General features: G+C 40.7%; 1 protein-coding gene across 1 annotated transcript; it reads left to right on the plus strand.

Annotated features, from left to right (window-relative positions):
- The first annotated feature begins 6,842 nt into the window (after nt 1-6,842).
- Nucleotides 6,843-22,805, plus strand: nelfa (negative elongation factor complex member A). Its single transcript, XM_062066010.1, has 11 exons — nt 6,843-7,099; nt 9,680-9,851; nt 12,622-12,783; nt 12,873-12,962; nt 19,713-19,840; nt 19,926-19,995; nt 20,064-20,152; nt 20,222-20,330; nt 20,398-20,729; nt 22,087-22,186; nt 22,295-22,805. The coding sequence occupies exons 1-11, from the start codon at nt 6,890-6,892 to the stop codon at nt 22,477-22,479; spliced, it is 1,647 nt and encodes a 548-aa protein (XP_061921994.1). The 5' UTR covers nt 6,843-6,889; the 3' UTR covers nt 22,480-22,805.
- Nucleotides 22,806-22,818: the final 13 nt, after the last annotated feature.

Genomic DNA, 22,818 nt, shown 5'->3' on the forward strand with positions numbered 1-22,818 from the left:
TTAAGAGGGAAGCGACAGCAGAGCGACCGGAGAGATTGGACGGCGTTGCCAAGAGCGACCGGGTGGACGCACGCAGGCTGGGATGGAACCCCCGGACTACACAGCAGACCCCGCTGTAGTGATGGGTTGATGAGGCCTCGTGAAGCGTTTCGACACATTGCAAAACTGTATTGATACTGTGTCGATACTGTGTCACTAAATACTGACATCTGCTGGACATTAAAAATCCCTACAGGCAACCTATGGATCGACTCAACTGACACTGATTTTATGACCTAGTATATACAATAATATAAACCAAGTCATTGTATTTCATTTAGGATTATTTCATATCTTAATTTAAATAAAAATATCTTTTTATCTTTTTTAGATACAGTCTATAAATAATGTGAACATGTATCGTGACTAGGATGGTAGAAGGTGGGGATTGAACCCCAGTAACCAGCAACCCTCCGATTGCTGGCACGGCCACTCTACCAACTTCGCCACGCCGTCATTCCTGTAACTTTCTCTAGTAACAGTAGTGATGGGTCGGGCAACACAGATGCATCGGCGCATGCGTCAAGCTCATAGAGCGAAACCCTGTGTCGGTGCGCGTACCGCTTTTAGAAAGTCACGTGACCGATCATGAGCTGCTTTGGTCATGTGACCGATACGCGAACTGTATCGCACTGACGCCTCCTCTGTGCCCTGTGAGCAACGTTCCCTCTAAGGTGCGCGCCTGCGCAATTGCGCACTGCTCAAGCGTCCTCTGCGCGCCGCACAGCAAATATATGCCGCGCACCAAATCAAACCCATCTGAATTCTAAACAAAATAAACACATTTATTCTGTGTAATTTTGAAATGCAACTCTGAGTGACAGTGGCAACAAGCGGCCCTAACGGTGTTCGTCAACAACACGCATTGCGCCGCTTCCTAATAAACACAGTTTGGCGCGCAGGTGTCAGTGCGATACAGTTTGCGTATCGGTCACGTGACCAGAACAGCTCATGATCGGTCACGTGACCAAAACAGCTCGTGTTCGGTCACGTGACTTTCTAAAAGCGATACGCGCACCGACACAGGGTATCGCTCTATGAGCTCGACGCATGCGCCGATGCATCGGTGTTGCCGGACCCATCACTACCCCGCAGCCTACCGGAGTGAACCCCAAGAAGCCCACAACACGCAGGCGCAGAAGAAACTCTGCCTCCGAAGTAAGTAACGTGTGTTGTGGATCTGTGGGGGCAACTAGTGATGGGTTGATGAGGCGTCATGAAGCATTTCGACACATTGCAAAACTGTATTGATACTGTGTCACTAAATACTGACATCTGCTGGACATTAAAAATCCCTACAGGCAACCTATGGACCGACTCAACTGACACTGATTTTATGACCTAGTATATACAATAATATAAACCAAGTCATTGTATTTCATTTAGGATTATGTCATATCTTAATTCAAATAAAAATATATTTTTATCTTTTTTAGATACAGTCAATAAATAATGTGAACATGTATCGTGACTAGGGTGGTAAAAGGTGGGGATTGAACCCCAGTAACCAGCAACCCTCCGTTTGCTGGCACGGCCACTCTACCAACTTCACCACGCCGTCATTCCTGTAACTTTCTCTAGTAATTGCATTCCATGATAAATATCAATCACCGACCACACCTGTCGTGGCTGTACCTTCACCTGTATTATTGGTTACCAACTGTTATTTTAGCGTTATCCACTTGACTGTTTTACCTATATTGTAATAAAGTGCGAACAAGCAAAATCATCTTTCCCTTATTTTGGACAGCTGTTCTCACTACATTGGGTTCTTAATCTTTATATTTGTTTTTAGCAACATTTTTAATAGATTTTAAATATACCACCACTCGGGTCCATCACACTAGGTGAACATTTGCCAATGATACTCCAACTTGCTTTATAAATAATATATTGATTTAAATAAAGCATTTTTTCTCCTCTGATGACAACAGTGTTGAATTTTTTTTAATCTACTAATAAAAGTTGAATGAAAGTGCAAATCGTACCTGTGGACGAGCCATGTTATGGGCAAATTGAAGAGATTTAAAATCCAGTGCTGTCTGCTCTAGTAGATGCTTCCAAGTGTGTCTTTCCTACTTCCGTGTTGACATAAACACACTTAGTTCAAAGGATGAAAGAATAACGGACACCTGGGGTGTGTCACGTGCAGGGCAGGCCGCCCCGTGGCATAGACCGTATAGGCAAATGCTAAGGGCGCCGTCCATCAGGGGGCGCTGTCACGCCAATTTTCTTCCCATTACAAAAACCTTCCGACCCCCCATTTACTTACGGGGTCATTTCCGCTTACGTCATTTCCTCTTACGTCATTGACCGCGATCGATAGAATCCAAATCTCCTGAAAATGGTGATGTCACTGAATGATATTTGTCTTTATCTTTCCCAGGGGACTTATGTCAAACACCAGCAGGCTTCGCAACATTTCAAGCGGAGTGTTAGGGCCGCTGCTGGGAACTTCTGTTTTCGTGGTAACATGCAAAAAATATTAATTAATATATAATACTGTTAAATGTCTGTACTACTTTAAATCAACATTATTGTTGAAACCATTTCACTAATATTAATTAATATATAATAATGTTAAATATCTGTACTTTAAATCAACATTATTGTTGAAACCATTTCACTAATATTAATTAATATATAATAATGTTAAATGTCTGTACTTTAAATCAACATTATTGTTGAAACCATTTCACTAATATTAATTAATATATAATAATGTTAAATGTCTGTACTTTAAATCCACATTATTGTTGAAACCATTTCACTAATATTAATTAATATGTAATACTGTTAAATGTCTGTACTTTAAATCCACATTATTGTTGAAACCATTTCACTAATATTAATTAATATGTAATACTGTTAAATGTCTGTACTTTAAATCAACATTATTGTTGAAACCATTTCACTAATATTAATTAATATGTAATACTGTTAAATGTATGTACTTTAAATCAACATTATTGTTGAAACCATTTCACTAATATTAATTAATATGTAATACTGTTAAATGTCTGTACTTTAAATCAACAATATTGTTGAAACCATTTCACTAATATTAAATAATATGTAATACTGTTAAATGTCTGTACTTTAAATCAACATTATTGTTCAAACCCTTTCACTAATATTAATTAATATGTAATACTGTTAAATGTCTGTACTTTAAATCAACATTATTGTTGAAACCATTTCACTAATAGTAATTAATATGTAATACTGTTAAATGTCTGTACTTAAAATCAACATTATTGTTGAAACCATTTCACAAATATTAATTAATATGTAATACTGTTAAATGTCTGTACTTTAAATCAACATTATTGTTGAAACCATTTCACTACAATATTGTGTGTGCTGCTGTCCTGTGTAGAAGAGGTCCTGTACCATGGGAACAGAAAGGTCATTTTGACAGAGGAGGAGAAAGTGGCTGTGTTAACCGAAGCCCATGCAGGCCATTTTGGACCACGAAGGATGCAAGCGAAGATTGCTCCCCGGTTTTATTGGCGGTCCATCACACAGGACACATTGGATTGGGTAAGCAAGCTCCTAGAAGGAAGATATTTGCTTTTAATTTTTATTTTTAGTTAAAACACTCAGGTTAGTAGTTAGTAGTAGGTCGCAAAGTGTTGTGGAATCAAATCATATCCACAATATGTTTCCCTTTATTACTGCTTTTAGGTGCGCACATGTCCTGACTGCCAGCGCTTTGAAAAATTAAAGACCGAGGCGCCTGAGCTGAAGCCCATCAAGGTCGTATCACCTTGGTACATGGTTGGTGAGTGGCTTTATCTTGAGGGACATTTTCTTTACTCATGGTTCGCCTGAAGTTATCCTCACTGACCAGGGCACTGAATTCAAGAAAGAGGTAACTTTCTTTTTCTACAACTGCACGTTTAAACTGGCCATATTTTTAGCAGACACACACATTCCTCAAAACACAAGTAACAGACTCCTTTTTCGTGTATAGGCTGAGGTAGCGATCGTCCAGCTATGGAACTGATCGTTAAAGAGGGAGGAGTGTGTTTAACCCGAGAAGAGTTTTGGTCTCTCGGGTTGTCCAAAGACATGGACTCCACGGTCAGTACTGTAACTGTTATGTTTGTTTCACTTGACTGCTTATTCCATGGATATGTATAATTTTGTTACATCTGTAATGTGATGACAGATGGGAAATGCTTGCCTCCAGTTGGTTCAGGAAGCTGCTCAGAGACATGTATGATTTCTTAGAGCTATACAACAGAGGCTGCTTTTAGTCATTAAAAAATCTGATTCAATGGTTAATATAAAAGCTCAAATATCCTCATGTTTTTGGATTCAAAACTGTTACAGGGCAAAGATGTCTTCATTGCCAACATGTATATTGTACCAACGTGGAAGCACAAAGACGTCAATCCAATGTCAAGCCTTCCAGTGAGTACAATGACATTTGAATGATAATAGCTACACTAATCTGAAATTTCTTTCTAAAATATTCATAAATGTTTACTACAGAGGGATGCACATCTAAAGGATGCACTCCTCTTCCCAGCGTGGAGCAAGCACAACAGGCCGGAGCATTACCTTCTCTGTGTAAGTGTTGAAAAGAAAAATACTGGAGATATCTTATAATTCTTGTGCAATTACATTATTTATGCCTCTTTCTGCATTGACCATTGTAGGTGTTGAGGCCGGCAAAGAGAGAAATTCTCTTGCTGGACTCTCAGTTTGCCCTTTGGCCATCTGGTTTTGGTGATGAGGTGTACAGAGCCATCTTTAGGTCCCTTTATAATAATCCTGGCCACAGTTCCATTTTGGCCACTTTTTGTTCCAGCCATGTTCTGGTTTTGGCTATGGTTCTGTTCTAGTCATCTTTCCCTTCCCCGCTATGCTCATGTTTTAGACATGTTCTTCTTTCGGCTATGTTCCCATTCTAGCCATGTTCCAGTGGTGTGCTACAGGGGTCCCCAACCACAGAGTCATGGACCAGTACTGGTGAAACGTGATTTTGTTCATGCTTTGGCAGTGTTCTAATAGAATTTTCACTTGTTTATTTACAATTTGTCTTCATGTTTAAATATGCCAAGTGGCTTATTGCATTTTATTTTATTCACATTTGGCTTTTTTACTGCAGGAGCATTGTGCAGCACATTGTCCCAGGAAGCTGGAGTGAGCTCACTGGAAAAGACATGCAGGTAATAGGTTTACTCTATAAAATATAAATTTCTTGACTGTGGTGTTTTCATGCTCATGGTAAGTTGAGCATTTGTAAAGAAGAAGAGTAGGTTAAACTTCCCCCACAATGATGTGAAACACAGTATCAAATTACAAAAATATTTGGTTGCAAATATTCCTATCTATCACATTTCCAGTATTGATGTTTACGGCTCTTTTCATCAATTTAGTAGATTATTACAAAGTAGAGAAATATTTTTTTCATTACACAATTATTACATGTGCTCAGAAAAATTACTATTTTCTATTTTTAGTACTCCCTCTGGCTCTGTACGGACACTACTTTTCATTACAGTGTGGTAAGTATTTAGATATTTAAAAGATTTCAAAATAAGCGGCTCTGAGAGGTAAAAATAATTAACTCATTGTTATATCTGCTCTAGCTGGACATGCAGTCAATCCGGCGTTGGTGGTGTGTCCTTCTGATGGAGCGCTTTGGCATTGAAGGGTAGGACAACTTCTTGAAATATCTGATGTATTGTTTATCATGATTAGTAACTGCCTGCGATGAGGGGGCGACTTGTCCAGGGTGTACACTGCCTTCCGCCCGAATGCAGCTGAGATAGGCTACCACGACCCCAAAAAGGGACAAGCGGTAGAAAATGGATGGATTAGTAACTGTAATCTGAAGAGCTTTTCTTCAATTTCCCCAAAGGCATGGCCAGAGGTTCTGTTATTGTACAGACAAGGCGAGCGGCCTATTGCAGGGCATTCTTCAGCCAGTGTTTAGGGTATCCAGAAACTCAGTCCAGGCCATCGACTGCGTCATCAAAGAATAACTGAATACAGTACTGGTATGCCATGATACAAAAGTGAATAAATTGTATCATACCTATGTTGCTCCATAAAAAAAATGATTGAAGAAATATGTAAGCTGGGGAAAAAAATAACTGGTTCAAAAATAATAATCTAATAACCTTTATTGGTTTGTACCTTGATGTGGTTTAAGAGCTTTTCACTATAACATGTCTACTTCTGAGGTGACCACCACTTGTGATTATAATTGACGCGTTGTCCTTTATCTGTGTTCCCCATTCTTTAGGTGCAGCTCGCGCAATGTTTGGAACAAAACATTTGTAAACAATAAAAAATCATTTTACATTACAGTTTTTTGCCTCATTTTAAAGTCTTGAAGAAATACCCAAGGTTTTTCTTTATTTTTATGTTCTTATTCTAAATATTGTCGTTTGTCTGACCACAGGTCATCTGACTTCACTGAGGTACATATGTGCACATAAATGTCATTTTAATTTAGTTCACTTACACAGAGAACTAAAAAAAACTGAATTTAACGAATAAATGTAGTTTTAATAAAGTTTAATAATGTTGATTGATAATGAATTAACTATGTTATTCATTTCCGCATATGTCCACGAGTCAAATGTGCAGTCAGGAATATCCTCAAATTAATTTGTCAGATTAATACTTGTCCGATTATACAGACGTTTTGTTAACGCTGTATTATAAAAAAGAGTCAAACGAAGTGCTATCGAAGCGGGGTCGGAAGGTTTTTGTAATGGGAAGAAAATTGGCGTGACAGCCTCCATGCAGATGTGGGGGCGGGGTCCTGACTGCTGTTTTCTTAGTAGTCCATTAAAATGCCCGAACTCAAAACACTTCTTTTTCCAAGATGGCGTCGATGAAGGACAGCGACACTGGTCTGTGGCTTCACAACAAACTTGGCTCCACAGACGAGCTGTGGACACCGCCGAGCATCGCGTCGCTTCTCACCGTCTCTGTGATCGACAACATTCGGCTCTGCTTCTCCAGCTTGTCGCCGCCGGTCAAACTCAAACTACTACTCGGGATGCTCCATCTTCCCCGGCGGACCGTGGACGAGGTGGGTGCCGTGCGTTAGGCGTCCCGCTCACCCGCCAGGTGGGCTTCAAACGAGGTGGTAAATAACCAGTACATGTTTATTTATTTTTTCAAATGTTACTTACCTTTTAATTGTTTCAAACTGCACTGTATTCCCCCTTAGTGCACTTAACTACTTGTGTTAGCATTAGCTCGCTAGCTTGCAGCACCGCGGAAGGTGACGAGACGTTAAGGAGCTACGAAATGAAGAAAGAAGCTGACGTTTTTTGTTCTGGATGTCACACCTAAACTTAACGGATAACACTTTCAGACATCAACAGCGAAACCACATTTGTCAGCAAACCGCTACTTGTTTCCGACACTTCAACGAGAGCTCAACGGCTCTTGTTCAGACATTGTGGCGGTGTGATAGAAACAAGAAACGGAGTGCACCGGGGGGGCGGTGCCGTGACATCGACCAGCTCCACGCATCACTTGTGTTGAACACTATATCGGTATAATGACATAATAATGACATCGATGTTATAAGTCAAACCTTAAAACAGGAAAATGCGCATTAAGCTGTTGCAAATTACTTGTCAAAATCATGTGGAAAGAACTCCCAGTGCATTTAATTAAAAAGTTAAAGTACCACTGATAGTCACACGCACACTAGATGTGGTGAAATTACTCTCTGCATTTGACCCATCCCTTTGTTCCACCCCCTGGGAGGTGAGGGGAGCAGTGAGCAGCAGCGGTGGCTGCGCTTTGGAATCATTTTGGTGATTTAACCCCCAATTCCAACCCTTGATGCTGAGTGCCAAGCAGGGAGGTAACGGGTACCATTTTTATAGTCTTTGGTATGACTCGGCCGGGGTGTGAACTCCATTATATCTCCTGTTTGTTACCTGGAAGGTTAAAGTTTTGCACTTTGGTTTTATTTGTTTCGTTCTCCTGTTTATTTGGTCAGGTACGGTAAGGTATTGTTTTTCCATGTTACTTTACCGGTTTACAACATTTAGGTTGTTGCGTTTGGATTCACCCAGAAGGTTAAAATTTTATCTTAAAGCGTTTTTTGTTAAGAATTAAATGAACTGTTTTGGTGGCTGCTTCGGACTTGAGGCTAATTTAACTTCTTTTGCAAGTTATGTCCTGGAAATCCCTATATAAAAGTATGTACATTTGTTAAAGTTAAAGTACTACTGATAGTCACACACACACACTAGGTGTGGTGAAATTACTCTCTGCATTTGACCCATCCCCTTGTTCCACCCCCTGGGAGATGAGGGGAGCAGTGAGCAGCAGCGGTGGCCATGCTCGGGAATCATTTTGGTGACTTAACCCCCAATTCCAACCCTTGATGTTGAGTGCCAAGAAGGGAGGTAAAGGGTCCCATTTTTATAGTCTTTGGTATGACTCGGCCGGGGTTTGAACTCGCGACCTACCAATCTCAGGGCGGACACTCTAACCACAAGGCCACTGAGCAGGCTATAGTTGCTCTATAATACTGTTAAATCTTATGGTTAAGTGTTTAACAAAAACATAAGAACAATGTACTTATTAATTCTGCCTTTTTGGGCATCCTGGTCATGTTTTAAAAGACCGTTATTCATTAGGTCTGGCTTCCCTGGTCGCAGTGAAAACTCCTGTTTTGTTCCTTGAACTTACAGAGTTTCTCCCACGCAATTTGGTGTGTTTTCAGCATTTGCCGTATTTCTCTTTTTTTGCATTTGTTTTTAATCCTGCAGCGTTTTTGTGATAACAGCATTTTACATTTTTTGCATAACCCCCGTGCATTTGTGTAGTTATGTACAGGGTCAATTATGTCATGTAAATAATGTATTTTTTAATGTTTTAATATTGTTATAATTACACTAAATGTGTAAGTTACATGTAAATACCTGAAGGTTGTTCGATGTTTTGTCGAAGTGGAACCATTGTCTCGTTGTCCCTCCTACTGCAATAATTGCTGTGACACCTGTCTCTATACTGTATATGCGTTGGACACGCCTTGCTGTGACACCTGTCTCTATACTGTATATGCGTTGGACACGCCCTCCTACTTCCCTTTCGTCCACGATAACGGGAGAGTTAGGCATCCACGCGATGACAGAAAAAGTGCATTTGTCTCGTTAAGGACTTAAGTTCACTTTCGTGTTCTGTATTATTATATTTGTGTAGGGGCTCGACGATGGCAGAATATTATTGACTACAATTGAATTCTCTGTATTATCAGGTTTGTTTTTATTTCACTGTTGTACGTAACTCGCCCTTTCGTCCACGATAACGGGAGAGGGGCTCAACTATGGCAGAATATCATTGACAACAATTGTATTCTCTGTATTATCAGTCAGTAAAGTGCAGCTGAGCAGCAACACATGGTGTCGGTCGTATTCAATTCTACACAACGCAGAGGAAAAGACCACCGGTTACACTTATTATTCAATTCTGTGGTTGGAGTGACTTTGCTGTGCATTCGCCCCATAAAATATGATGCTGAGACAGTCACATTAACAGGGTTGTTACCGCAACAGCATAACTCTGTAGATGCATCCAATAAAATTGCATTGTCTAACCCTGTAGTTATTGTATGCTCTAATGGTAGCCTCATTTTTGTGTCCAGATGAAAGAGGCCCTCTCAGAGATAATCCAGCTGGCCACAGTGGACTCTGAGCCCTGGGTGCTGATGGTTGCCGACATACTCAAGTCCTTCCCAGAGACGGGCTCTCTCAATTTGGACTTGGAGGAGCAGAATCCAAATGTGCAGGACATTCTCGGAGAGCTCAGGGAGAAAGGTAATGCAATTTGTTTTTGTTTTGTTGTCTGCCATTAAAGCGATACGATTAATTGATCTTATATTTATATATTTGTGAAGCACTTTTGAGTGTCTAGGAAAGCGCTATATAAATCTAATCCATTATTATATCAGGTCTGATTAATTAATTCATTAAAAAAAGAGCTTATTAGACTACAGCGCGGATTACCATGGCGGACTCGTGCACATTTTCAGGACTTATTCAGATCCCAAATACACATCAGCAGGTACCAATAGGTGAGAAAAGTTAGTTTTTCATAATAGATTGAAACAAAACGCCAGATAATGTCTCCTAATAGGTGCTCTGTGAGCGCTTTGAGTATCTAATAATAAAGCGCGATATAAAATCTAATCCATTATTATTATTAATATCCATTCATCCATTTTCTACCGCTTGTCCCTTTCGGGGTCGCGGGGGTTGCTTGAGATACTAAAATATTTTGACAGATTTTTGAGAGCCGTGTGTAATGTTCTACATTCTCAATGAATCCTCAAAGTTTTGGGCTTGCTTGCTCGAAATGACAGGCATCAACTTGCAGTCCACACATATCTCCTATGCGGCACTGCCATTTACTGGTCACACTTGTCATTACACCTTTTACCAAATAAAATTGCTTCAATGTCAATAAGTACAACCAAAATCAATATGTAGATTTGGTGCACGGGGTTATAAGGCGCACTGTCGATTTTTGAGAAAATAAAAGGATTTTAGGTGTGCCTTATAGTCTTAAAAATGCAGTACCGTATTTTTCGGACTATAAGTCGCTCCGGAGTATACGTCGCACCGGCCGAAAATGCACAATAAAGAAGGAAAAAAACATATATACGTCGCACTGGAGTATAAGTCGCATTTTTGGGGGAAATTTATTTGATAAAATCCAACACCAAGAATAGACATTTGAAAGGCAATTTAAAATAAATAAAGAATAGTGAACAACAGGCTGAATAAGTGTATGTTATATGACGCATAAATAACCAACTGAGAACGTGCCTGGTATGTTAACGCAACACATCATGGCAAGAGTCATTCAAATAACTATAACATATAGAACATGCTATATGTTTACCAAACAATCTGTCACTCCCGATCGCTAAATCCGATGAAATCTTCCTCCCCGATGTCGCCTCGGGTATGTCCTTTCTTTCTGCTGCTTGATCGCCGTTCTCTGCTGCATATTTCACTACGTCCAGCTTGTAATCTGCAGTATATGATTTCCTTTTCGGTGCCATTTTTGTTCAGTCCTTCTTAGTTTTTATAAGTTACCGCCAATGTTGATGTGATCCATTTTAATAGCTACGACAGTAGCATATAGCATATAGCAGTTAGCATCCCATGACCCACAATGCACTTCTGCCATGACCCTCCCCCGCCGAATTCTTATTGGTTGACGTGTGAGTGACGATTGCTGACGTGTGTGTGACGATTGCTGCCATTTGCTTCGTCTCTTACGCGAATGAGATAAATAATATTATTTGATATTTTACGGTAATGTGTTAATAATTTCACACACAAGTCGCTCCGGAGTATATGTCGCACCCACGGCCAAACTATGAAAAAAACTGCGACTTATAATCCGAAAAATACGCTACTTGTTAGCGCTGCTGCTGCTGCAGCAGGGACGTTGCAAGTGCCTGGGCGGTCGGTGTGTGGCAAATCCCTTGGCGCCTTGGTTCAAGAGATTTGTCATGTTGCCATTGTATTTTACTTGACCTTAACATATCCTACACAGCGAGCAACTTACTAAGAACATCTCCGTCTTTACAAAAGCCTAAGTGTTTGCACACACTGCACCGGAATAGTGGCTTGATCATTTCTCGTTCGCCTGGTTGTCTTCTGGTATCCGCCATACTTGTTTTGATGACTGATGGCGCGTGGCGATGACGTCACAGATGGGTAGACAGACTTGGGTAATGTGAAACGTCCTTATTTAAAGTGCTAAAAACAACTTTATTTAAAGTCTGCCGTTTCCAAATCCATTGTTTTCTTTTCTAGTATGAATTAAATAGATTGACTGCTTTTTAAAACTTTTTTTGATCTATATATATCTACCGGAAGGCCAACTTGCCGAGCACAGATCAATGTAGTTGAATCTTAGGAATATAAATCGATAGATCGATGTAGTTGATGGATTGTTATACCCCAACAATTTATAATGGAAATGTGGCAGTGAGCGCCATAACTCTACTCACAACACACCTATACACACACCTGCTTTGCCTGTTAATAAGATGACAAATTAGGGATATGTGGTCTGGTGACAATTTAGCAACTTTGTTGCTGTACTGTATATGTGCAAATGTGTGCGGGTGTGAAAAACGTATATTTAGCAAATAGAGGTACGCATTGAAAGTAAAAAATAGGAGTGTATCTTGCGTCATGCATTTATTCGGTAATCAAATACAAGCGGTCAGAAAAGGCAAGGTATTCTTCATGCGTGGGTAGATCCGCCTCCACAAGCCCAGTTAGTGTACATACAACTGCCTTGACAAGCGTGCAGAAAACCTCCAGAAGCATCCTTACCTTTATTACTTCCTAAGTTCTAAGAAGACAGAGCTAAGAGACACTCTTCCGTTATATGACAACACTTTGCCTTCTTGGTGAAATAGTAAACCAGTGGTGTTCAAAGAATGCCGTATAGGCCATGTGTGAAATTGTAATCGAAAATCACTTTTTCAAAGAAAAAAAATTGTCATTTAATTTTTGGCCAAAATCTTGCAGCCTTACTTGATATTGATATTTTTGTTTCCAGTGGGGGAGTGTGAGGCATCAGCCATGCTTCCGCTTGAGTGCCAGTACCTGAACAAGAGTGCATTGACCACATTGGTGGGACCCCTTACACCACCCGTTAAACATTTCCAACTGAAGAGGAAGCCCAAGAGTGCGACCCTCAGAGCTGAGCTATTGCAGAAATGTAATGTGTTTTTTTCCCCCTCTTTCTTACTACCTAGAAATAACCTTTCTTGGTGCATTTACATAACTGTTTTGTTTTTGTTATTCTAGCCACAGAGACAGCACAGCAGCTGAAGAAGACTGCCGGAGTACCTTTTCATGCCAAAGGGAGAGGACTAGTCAAAAAAATTGACACGACAAGTGAGTGTTGCACCTACAAAGTCTATAATATATCCCAAAAACCTTTCAGCAGGCCTACAGTATGTAGTATGATGTGATTTGTGAAAATTGAACATACTCAGAAGTTTTTATAGCAGTAAATATTTCCTACCCACTAAAAATCTTTGAACACAGCCATTTTTTAAATGTATGTCAACACAAGTGAGTAGAACAATGTTTTACATATTTCCTACAGATGAGCATGGTGGTAGATGACAAAAGACTGGTGTGTTGTTTCCTTTAATGTTAATAAGCTTACAATGTACAATTATATAGACAAATTATACTATTTATAGTCACGGTGGAGAATATTCTTCTTCCTGAGAGGGGGGGTGTAACAGAAAATATTTGAGAAGCACTGAGTTAAAGGAATATGGCTCGGCCGGAGATAGATCTGCACACACGCACCCACACACACACACACACACACACACACACACACACACACACACACACACACACACACACACACACACACACACACACACACACAGGCATCTAAGTACATTCAGTCACTACACAAACTTTAGAGCTGGCCAAAGCAGGGATGTCAAACATGCCGAACAGGTTCAATCCGGGCCATGAGATGAGTTTGCTAAGTGTAAAATTGAGCTGCATTTTTAAATGAAAGAAACTGCTGTTCAATGTGTCCACTGGATGTCACAATTGCAATTCTGTTAGGCAAGCAAATAGTTTATACCAGGGCGAGCAAGTATACCAAACAAGAGGTACATGGTAAAGTGGGGCTGCGACTCCACCCCCTCAACCCAACATAAAACAAACAATTGGTAACCCCACTTAAAATGCTGCATGAGACATTGCACATTGATATAGTTCTGTGAACATTATTGTCTTCTGTACAAATTTATAGAAAGTGAACAGTGTGTGATGTAATGCAATACTGTCAGTCTTTGAAGTTTTTATTTTTCGTTTGTTGAAATTGTTCACACATTGTACAGCATTTATTTTACTATCAATACACAGTGATGCCTCAAAGGCAGGGAGTAACTCAACCGTCTTGAATAGTTTCTAACTCACTTTGTATGTGTTTGTTGAGTAAGCACAGGATTAATTTATGGAAATGACAAATGAGGTAGTTGATACATAGAGTAGTTTTTATTTATGCTTTATTTTGTTTTTTGTTCAATCCTAGATGGACTGTGACTTAAAGTTGAATTGTTTGTAAATAGATTAGATTGTAGATTTGTAGACTCGGTTCGCAGCCGAGTGTGAAGCGACTGGGATGAGAATCAGCACCTCCAAGTCCGAGTCCTTGGTTCTCGCCCGGTAAAGGGTGGAGTGCCATCTCCGAGTTGGGGAGGAGAGCTTGCCCCATGTGAAGGAGTTCAAGCACCTCGGAGTCTTGTTCACAAGTGAGGGAAGAGTGGATCGTGAGATCGACAGGCGGATCGGTGCGGCGTCCTCAGTAATGCGGACGCTTTATCGATCCGTTGCGGTGAAGAAGGAGCTGAGCCGGAAGGCAAAGCTCTCAATTTACCGGTCGATCTATGTCCCTGTCCTCACCTATGGTCATGAGCTTTGGGTTATGACCGAAAGGACAAGATCACGGGTACAAGCGGCCGAAATGAGCTTCCTCCGCCGGGTGGCGGGGCTCTCCCTTAGAGATAGGGTGAGAAGCTCTGCCATCCGGGGGGAGCTCAAAGTAAAGCCGCTGCTCCTCCACATCGAGAGGAGCCAGATGAGGTGGTTCGGGCATCTGGTCAGGATGCCACCCAAATGCCTCCCTAGGGAGGTGTTTAGGGCACGACCGGCAGGAGGCCACGGGGAAGACCCAGGACACGTTGGTAAGACTATGTCTCCCGGCTGGCCTGGGAACGCCTCGGGATCCCCGGGAGGAGCTGGACGAAGTGGCTGGGGAGAGGGAAGTCTTGGCTTCCCTGCTTAGGCTGCTGCCACCGTGACCCGACCTCGGATAAACGGAAGAAAATGGATGGATGGATGAATTTTTGTAGATACACTGAGATTAAGTCTACATTTATTGTGTTTTTCATGGTGTTTTTGAGACTGCACCAATTTTTTCCTCAGAATTTTCAACTACCGGTAACTTGTTTACTTCCCTGACCACTTGTTTAGTTTTGTAATCAATCAGAAATATCAGGCAGCTAAAATGCATCAAACATGTCGAAGTGAGACTGTTTGCATATTACCCATACGCCTTTTAATGAATTTAAGTGAGTGTAATTTGGAATTGAGTGTAGTACATAGACATTTTTTTTTATAATCGACACATAGTCCAGTGGGAAAATTATGTGGTTTTATAGCACATATATTAACTTTCTGTTTTTTTTTTTTATTATGCAGACCATGGGTGAGAAAGGCTGTCTGAATGGTACCTGTATATTGATTCTATGCACTTATTTTGAAGTTTATTACATCTGCTCACTGGTCAATGGTGCTGGAGTTTTTATTCAATGTACCAGTAGAGTGGAAAAACAAGTTGATTTTATATTTGTGTTTTATTGTATCCACATTAAACCATATCCAATTATATTTACAATCCGCAAAGTATGGGAAAACACAGTTGAAACTTCACAATATGCCACAAATTCAGTCAGTCATTCTGAATATTGCGTTCTGAATACCTTCAGCTATTTTCGGAGATTGACATCACAGTAGTAACGCCTCTGCACTCTTGACAATCTTTGTTGATACGCTGCGCCGACGGCTGCTTCTGCTTCGTCTCAAACTTGCTAAAAGTAAATTCTAGATTATAATTCATGCAGCTTTCACCTGGTAATAGACAAATGTGGCTTTGACATCCGTTAGATGGCAAAATAGACCCGAAAAACACTTCCTGCAGGAACTTTTTTTAAAACTTTTCGTGAGGATTGTGATTGAATTTTCATCTGAATGGAATTATGTGAGTGTCCCGTCGGTCGGCATCCCAGCAAGAGTGGAAATATTACAGTAAGTGTTTGTTTTATTTTGGTTTGTTATTGCTAGTTTGTATGTCTAGCACCTAGCAATGCTGCGGATACTATAGTGTCACAATGAAACTGCATCTACCACTAACTTATTGCTCATCCTCTTTGTGTTCGGGCTCAAAAATATAAGGTCCTGGATCATGATTTTTCCAATAGTAATAGTTGTTGGCTCTCACAAAGTCTGCTTGATTAGCATTGTTGTTTATAAAGAAGGGATCTTTGGTTCCTAGCGCGACGTCACGCAATCACGAGACTGGCTTCTTCATTGTCTCTCAAAATGGCTCGGGAATCTCCCTGAGATTGATACTATTGTGATCATATCTATTTATTCACAAACTTTGTAAGTCTTTTGGTGTCATAAATCAGACATGTATGATAATAGCTTCAATATAGAGGCAACTTGTTTTTCCACTCTACTGGTACTTTAAATGGCTGTAGATTTAGACTGGATCAAATTTATGGTGGACAATTATTATCCTTAAATTGTTCTGCGGACCGGATTGTAAATGCTATAGTTTGGGGGCCCCAGCTATATACGATATAAATAATAATTTGTTTTGTTTTGGTAAAAGCCAATACTGCCCCTTAACTCTTTGATATTGGATATAAAACAAATGTACAGTATCACACAAAACTAATCTAAAATAGCAAACCAGAAGCGTGCTTATTACATTTAGGAGAAGTGTAGCTAAAACAATGTTACAACATAGAGTAACTAGCTATGAAAACTAAGTGAGCATGTAGATTACAGTTTTGAGAAAATAACATACCCGTAAATGGTGCAATATGTTATACCACATTAGTCAGCCGCCAAATTAAGAACCTTTGTAACCCGTTTTTAAATGTTTCTATTATTTTATGCTAAATAATATATTGTAATGTATATAGTTATAGCAAAAGGCGATATCTGTTTTTGGTCATATTGCTCATTCTTACTGGTCGCCCTTACTTCCTACTACACTTGCAAGGCGTAAAACTACAAAAGTATGGAGGCACGTACTTTCTTGACATCTGGATGGGTCCCAAATTAAACGGGTCATATGATGATTTTTTTTCAAAAACACTTCTCTGTGGTCTACAGAATCTGTAATGGTGACGCTTTGGTCAAAATGTTGCTTTACAGACCATCTTCAAGCCGCTTTCTGACTGTCTCTAAAAAGGGTCGTTGTGAAAGCTGGGTCTTATAAGATGCAAATGAACCCCTCCACGCCTCGCCCGCTCCAGCTGGCTGCGACTGTGTCTCCATGCGTCAGTAATGTTCTTTTAGTGGTGCCCTTCCGTACCAAGAAAAATAAGTTAGAACTTTATGCTACTTTTTATTGAAATCCAACCATACATCATACTTGCCAACCTTGAGACCTCCGAATTCGGGAGATGGGGGGTCGGGGTCGGGGGCGTGGGCGTGGTTAAGAGGGGAGGAGTATATTTACAGCTAGAATTCACCAAAAGTCAAGTATTTCATACATATATATAAGAAATACTTGACTTTCAGTGAATTCTAGCTATATATATATATATATATATATATATATATATATATATATATATATATATATATATATATATATATATATATATATATGAATAAATAAAAGAAATACTTAAATTTCAGTGTTCATTTCTTTACACATATACACACACATAACACTCATCTACTCATTGTTGTACTTGAAAGTGCAATGCTTTGCAGCCAGAAGCACAGCTCGCTGCTTACTAAAGAAAACAAACTTACCTTTCACTATTTTAGTAGCCTTTGTTCTACCATTTGCGTACTGGCGAACGATCTCTGAATCCGGGAACATATCCTTCACGGATTTGTTGAAGACATCCGCAAATGAGAACAGGATGTTGCTTCCAGCTATCGGCATAGCCTTCTTTGTCTCAGCATAAGTTACACCCTCGGGTCTCCATTTAGCAAGGTGGCCCATAATACTGGGCTGTGACCGGTGCTGCGCTCCGGCCACCGTGTTCAATGGAGAAGTCTGTTCTACAAAATTTACAGGCAGCATACCCCTTCCCCTTCGAACTGTCCTGGATAAACTGAAATTATTGTTTCCATTCGTTTTGGAACTTACAAGCGTATTTCTTCATCTTACTCGTCGTCGGTGTCGCCATGGCTGTATCTTCCTCGTTCTTCTGCTTCGTCTCCTTGTTGTGTGCGCAGGTGTGCACTCTCTAAAAGCCGTAGATGTTATAACGTGATTGGGCAGGCACGCTGTTTATATCGTGGGAAAGCGGACGTGAAAACAGGCTGTCGACTCGTCACTCGGGTCCGCATGGAGCTGGAGGGGACGTGGCCTCCAGATCCGTCTGGAAATCGGGAGATTTTCGGGAGAATATTTGTCCTGGGAGACGCGCTGAAATTCGGGAGTCTCCCGGAAAATTCGGGAGGGTTGGCAAGTATGCCATACATGTACGAGTCAGAGTCTGACCCGCAGCAAGGGGAAAGGGAATTATGTCTGTCTCTGGATTTAAAATGACTATGCACATCTATACAATAATATTTTATTATACTTTGCCTGTTTATCTCATCGACATAAAGTTAAGCTACAATGCTACGTCGCTAACATATCAATCAATCAATCAATCAATCAATCAATGTTTATTTATATAGCCCTAAATCACAAGTGTCTCAAAGGGCTGTACAAGCCACAAATTACATTTGTCAGTCTACTGTTACAGGACTTACCACTTTATTGTATCCATCACCAACAATTATAGGAACTGTATACGCAATTAAATGTAGTTTTGTGTTAATCAATCAGTATATTGTCCTCGGACCAAGGCGGGTTTCTTAGCCAGTCTCTGTGCTTCCATATCCGGCTGCAGTTCTCGCTGGGCCCCGCGCCTGATACTCCAATTAGGTACGTTGTCATGAAACACAAAAGTAAACGAGGGACTTCTGACTTCTTCAGATGAGGCCTCGAAGTGTGTGTGTGTAGTGACCCGTGCTTGTTAATACAACCAATAACAGAAGATTTTCGGTCATCAGGTCGCATCTTGGTTAATTTGTGTTTGAACTACAACTGCCTCTAGTGAAAATAAAAATGGCGGGAAACCTCTACCTCTTGGTCAATGTCACGAATCAGGGCAAATCTCAAACTGCTTATTTGGAACAAGGCAAAACATTTTTATAAATATCTCCATGGTTTGAGTGAAATTTTTTTGGCACTTATGGGGATACCAAATACACAAAACCTTATTTGACTGATGTTAATATGTTTTTGACTAAATTTTTAGATTTTTAAGTTGTTTTCTTGTTGTTCAGCCAGGTTTATTTTTGACAATATTTAGCTATATCTAGATATGTCTGTGCTGTAGAATATGCAACCTATGAGAGATTTATTTACCGTATTTTCCGCACTATAAGGCGCACCTAAAAACCTCCAATTTTCTCAAAAGCTGACAGTGCGCCTTATAATCTGGTGCGCCTTATATATGGACCAATATTGAGCCACAACGGGTCTCGCAACTACGGGATGCATAACGTAACCCCAGCCTCTACTGTAGCGTCTATTCTATGCGCCTTATAATGCGGTGCGCCTTATATATGAACAAAGTTTTAAAATAGGCCATTCATTGAAGGTGCGCCTTATAATCCAGTGCGCCTTATAGTGCGGAAAATACGGTAGTTATTATATAATATGAACAATTATAAGAACAATATTTTTATGGAGGTGACATCACATGCTTCACAGCAAGACTGCTATACAAACTATACATTGAGTGGGGTATAAAATCAGCACAATTACACATTTAGAACTTAAGCAACCGTTTTATCTCCCAGCACCTCTCAAGGGGATTCCCAAGGCTCCATTCCGCAGCCCCACAGCACCGAGTATGTTCAGCCCCCCCAGCAACCGCACACCCATTGCCCCTGCACGCACGCCGCTGCGCAAGGAGCGTGGGGTCAAGGTAAAATGACAAAGCTGCTGTGATGATCATTGACCATGAACTGAGACTGAGCTTTTTGTGTTTTTTTTTCTCTTCTTCTCTGCAGCTCTTAGATATCTCTGAGCTGAATATTGTTGGACCTGGAAGAGAGGCGAAAAGGAGACGAAAGACCATCGGTAACTACGTGTTGCTTTATTATAATTATCATAAGACAGGATTTTGCTGTATCTGTCTATTTTTGTAGACACTGAAGCAGATGAAAAAGCAGCCAAAGAAGAAGCAGTGGTGGAAAACACCACACCGGATTATGCTGCCGGCCTCGTCTCTGCACAGGTGCTTTAATCTGCACGCTTAGTGTCCAAATAGCTGTGGATGAGTTCTCAAAGTTCTTCTCTATTTCAGAAACTGGGGGCACTGAACGAGAATCCTCTGCCTTCAACCAGCTACCTACCAGCCACGCCCAGCATGGTTCCTTCTTCCTCCTACATTCCCAGCTCCGAGGCGCAGCCAGGTGAGAGAAAATCACACAGCAGCCCTTCCTCCCTTTACTTAATTTTGACTTCTTGTCTCCCCCAAAGCCAATGCAGGTGGGTCAGTGCGGGAGACTCTTCAGTCGGCTCGCCAGCCAGAAGAGTCGGCGACAGCAGGCGCAGGCACCGCTGCCGCCACCCTCCCGGGCCAATACAAGCAGAGGACACCCATGTACAATGCTAACACCGCCACTAACCCAGCCACCCCGACATCTCCCAGCACGCCGGCCTCCACCCCCGCCAGCAACGGGCCACCAGCTGCCGCCACTGCCGGCCAGCCCGAGACGCCCACCCAGCCACCTAACACACCTCAGACACCCACACCAACACCCGCCCCCACACCAACACAGCCTCAGCCCAAAAAGAATCTCTCACTCACGGTACAATGTCACTTTTGTGTTGTTATACTCCACAATGAAACAAGTGGTTAATTGCATGCCAGAACAGGGGGTGCTATAACGTTAGCTGTAAGGCCTCCGAAATAGTCATTTCATGGCAGCAACAATGATCAATATTAAGGACTGCCGATAATATCGGCCGATAAATGCTTTAAAATGTAATATCGCAAATTATCGGTTTCAAAATTATCGTAAAGGTTTTCTAAAAGTAATATTTATGACTTTTTAATACGCCGCTGTGTACACGGACGTAGGGAGAAGTACAGAGCGCCAATAAACCTTAAAGGCACTGCCTTTGCGTGCCGGCCCAGTCACATAATATCTACGGCTTTTACACACACACAAGTGAATGCAAGGCATACTTGGTCAACAGCCATGTCCCAAATTCCGAGCTGCTGTTTTGAGGCATGTTAAAAAAAATGCACTTTGACTTCAATAATAAATATGGCAGTGCCATGTTGGCATTTTTTTAGGCATGTCCGATAATGGCTTTTTTCCGATATTGTCCAACTCTCAATTACCGATATCAACCGATACCGATATATACAGTCGTGGAATTAACACATTATTATGCCTAATTTGGACAACCAAATATGGTGAATATTAGGTCATTTTTTAAAAAATTAATAAAATAAGAAATTAAAAACATTTTGTTGTATAAAAAAGAAAGTAAAACAATATAAAAACAGTTACATAGAAACTAGTACCGGTAATTAATGAAAATGAGTAAAATTAACTGTTAAAGGTTAGTACTATTAGTGGACCAGCAGCATGCACAATCGTGTGCTTACGGGCTGTATCCTTTGCAGACTGTATTGATATATATTGTAGAAACCAGAATATTAATAACAGAAAGAAACAACCATTTTGTGTAAATGGGGGAGGGAGTTTTTTTGTGTTGGTGCACTAATTGTAAGTGTATCTTGTGTTTTTTATGTTGATTAAATAAAAAATAAACAATACCGATCATTTCCGATATTACATTTTAAAGCATTTATCGGACATCTCTAATTTTTTTCCATAACTTCAGTTGATTTATTTTGGAAAACCTTGTTACATTGTTTAATGCGTCACAACAAAATTAGGCATAATGTGTTAATTCCACGACTGTATATTTCGGTATCGGAATCGGTAATTAAGAGTTGGACAATCTCAGAATATCGGATATCTCCAATCAATATTCTAATGTGTGGATTTATCCCACATAAACGCTAAAATAAGGAGATTAATTTGAACTTTGAACATAGGCTTTAAAAAAAATGACACTAAACATGTGATCCAAATGCATAGAAAAATAAAGCTGTGAACAAGGACTGTTATTTTGCTTTATGACTCTCAGAGAGACCAGATGTACGCGGCTCAGGAGATGTTCAAGACGGCCAACAAGGTCACCAGACCAGAGAAGGCCCTCATCCTGGGCTTCATGGCAGGATCCAGAGGTATGCAATGTCATTTTTTGCTCCACTAATGGACTTGGAACAGTGAAAGACACTTAAATTCCATCAGATGTTCAGTCATACTAAAAGCAGCATGCTTCTGTCTCCCAGAGAACCCATGCCCAGAGCAGGGTGACATCATTCAGATCAAGCTGAGCGAGCACACAGAGGTTTTGCCAAAAGCGGACGGCACAGGTAGCACCACCATGCTGGTGGACACGGTGTTTGAAATGAACTACTCCACAGGCCAATGGACCCGTCTCAAGAAGTATAAACCTATCACCAACACCTCATGAGGGGTGCAACAGGTGGACTTTACTTTGCTTACATTCGCTGATTCGTTTACACCCATTAATGAATTTGAATCCACGGGCCAAATCAAGCAGCCGGTGCACACGTGCAGAAGAATGTTTGGCTTGATTTGGTTATTTTTCAGTTTTGTCGCCCAGCAGGCACCGTCTTACGTTATGTACAAACATCTTTTGTATGAATGTGTCACTCAGAGTGCTGTCTGTTCGGAAACAATATTTTTCGCCTTTTCCTCCCAGGCTAAAGGAAGACAAAGTGACAACCGACTGTTAATACTTTGGTCATCTGTGTGAATAAATGTAAAATAATTTCAATTTGTCTTTGAG

The sequence above is a fragment of the Entelurus aequoreus genome, linkage group LG12 (genome assembly GCF_033978785.1).
Source record: "Entelurus aequoreus isolate RoL-2023_Sb linkage group LG12, RoL_Eaeq_v1.1, whole genome shotgun sequence".
Taxonomy (NCBI): Eukaryota; Metazoa; Chordata; class Actinopteri; order Syngnathiformes; family Syngnathidae; genus Entelurus; species Entelurus aequoreus.

What these genes read in the sequence shown, in the direction of transcription:
- nelfa (XM_062066010.1), top strand. Translation starts at nt 6,890, where the DNA reads ATGGCGTCGATGAAGGACAGCGACACTGGTCTGTGGCTTCACAACAAA. An exon ending in AGCTGAGCTATTGCAGAAAT is followed by an intron (nt 12,784 to 12,872) that starts GTAATGTGTTTT and finishes TTGTTATTCTAG; the next exon opens with CCACAGAGACAGCACAGCAG. An exon ending in AAGGAGACGAAAGACCATCG is followed by an intron (nt 19,996 to 20,063) that starts GTAACTACGTGT and finishes CTATTTTTGTAG; the next exon opens with ACACTGAAGCAGATGAAAAA.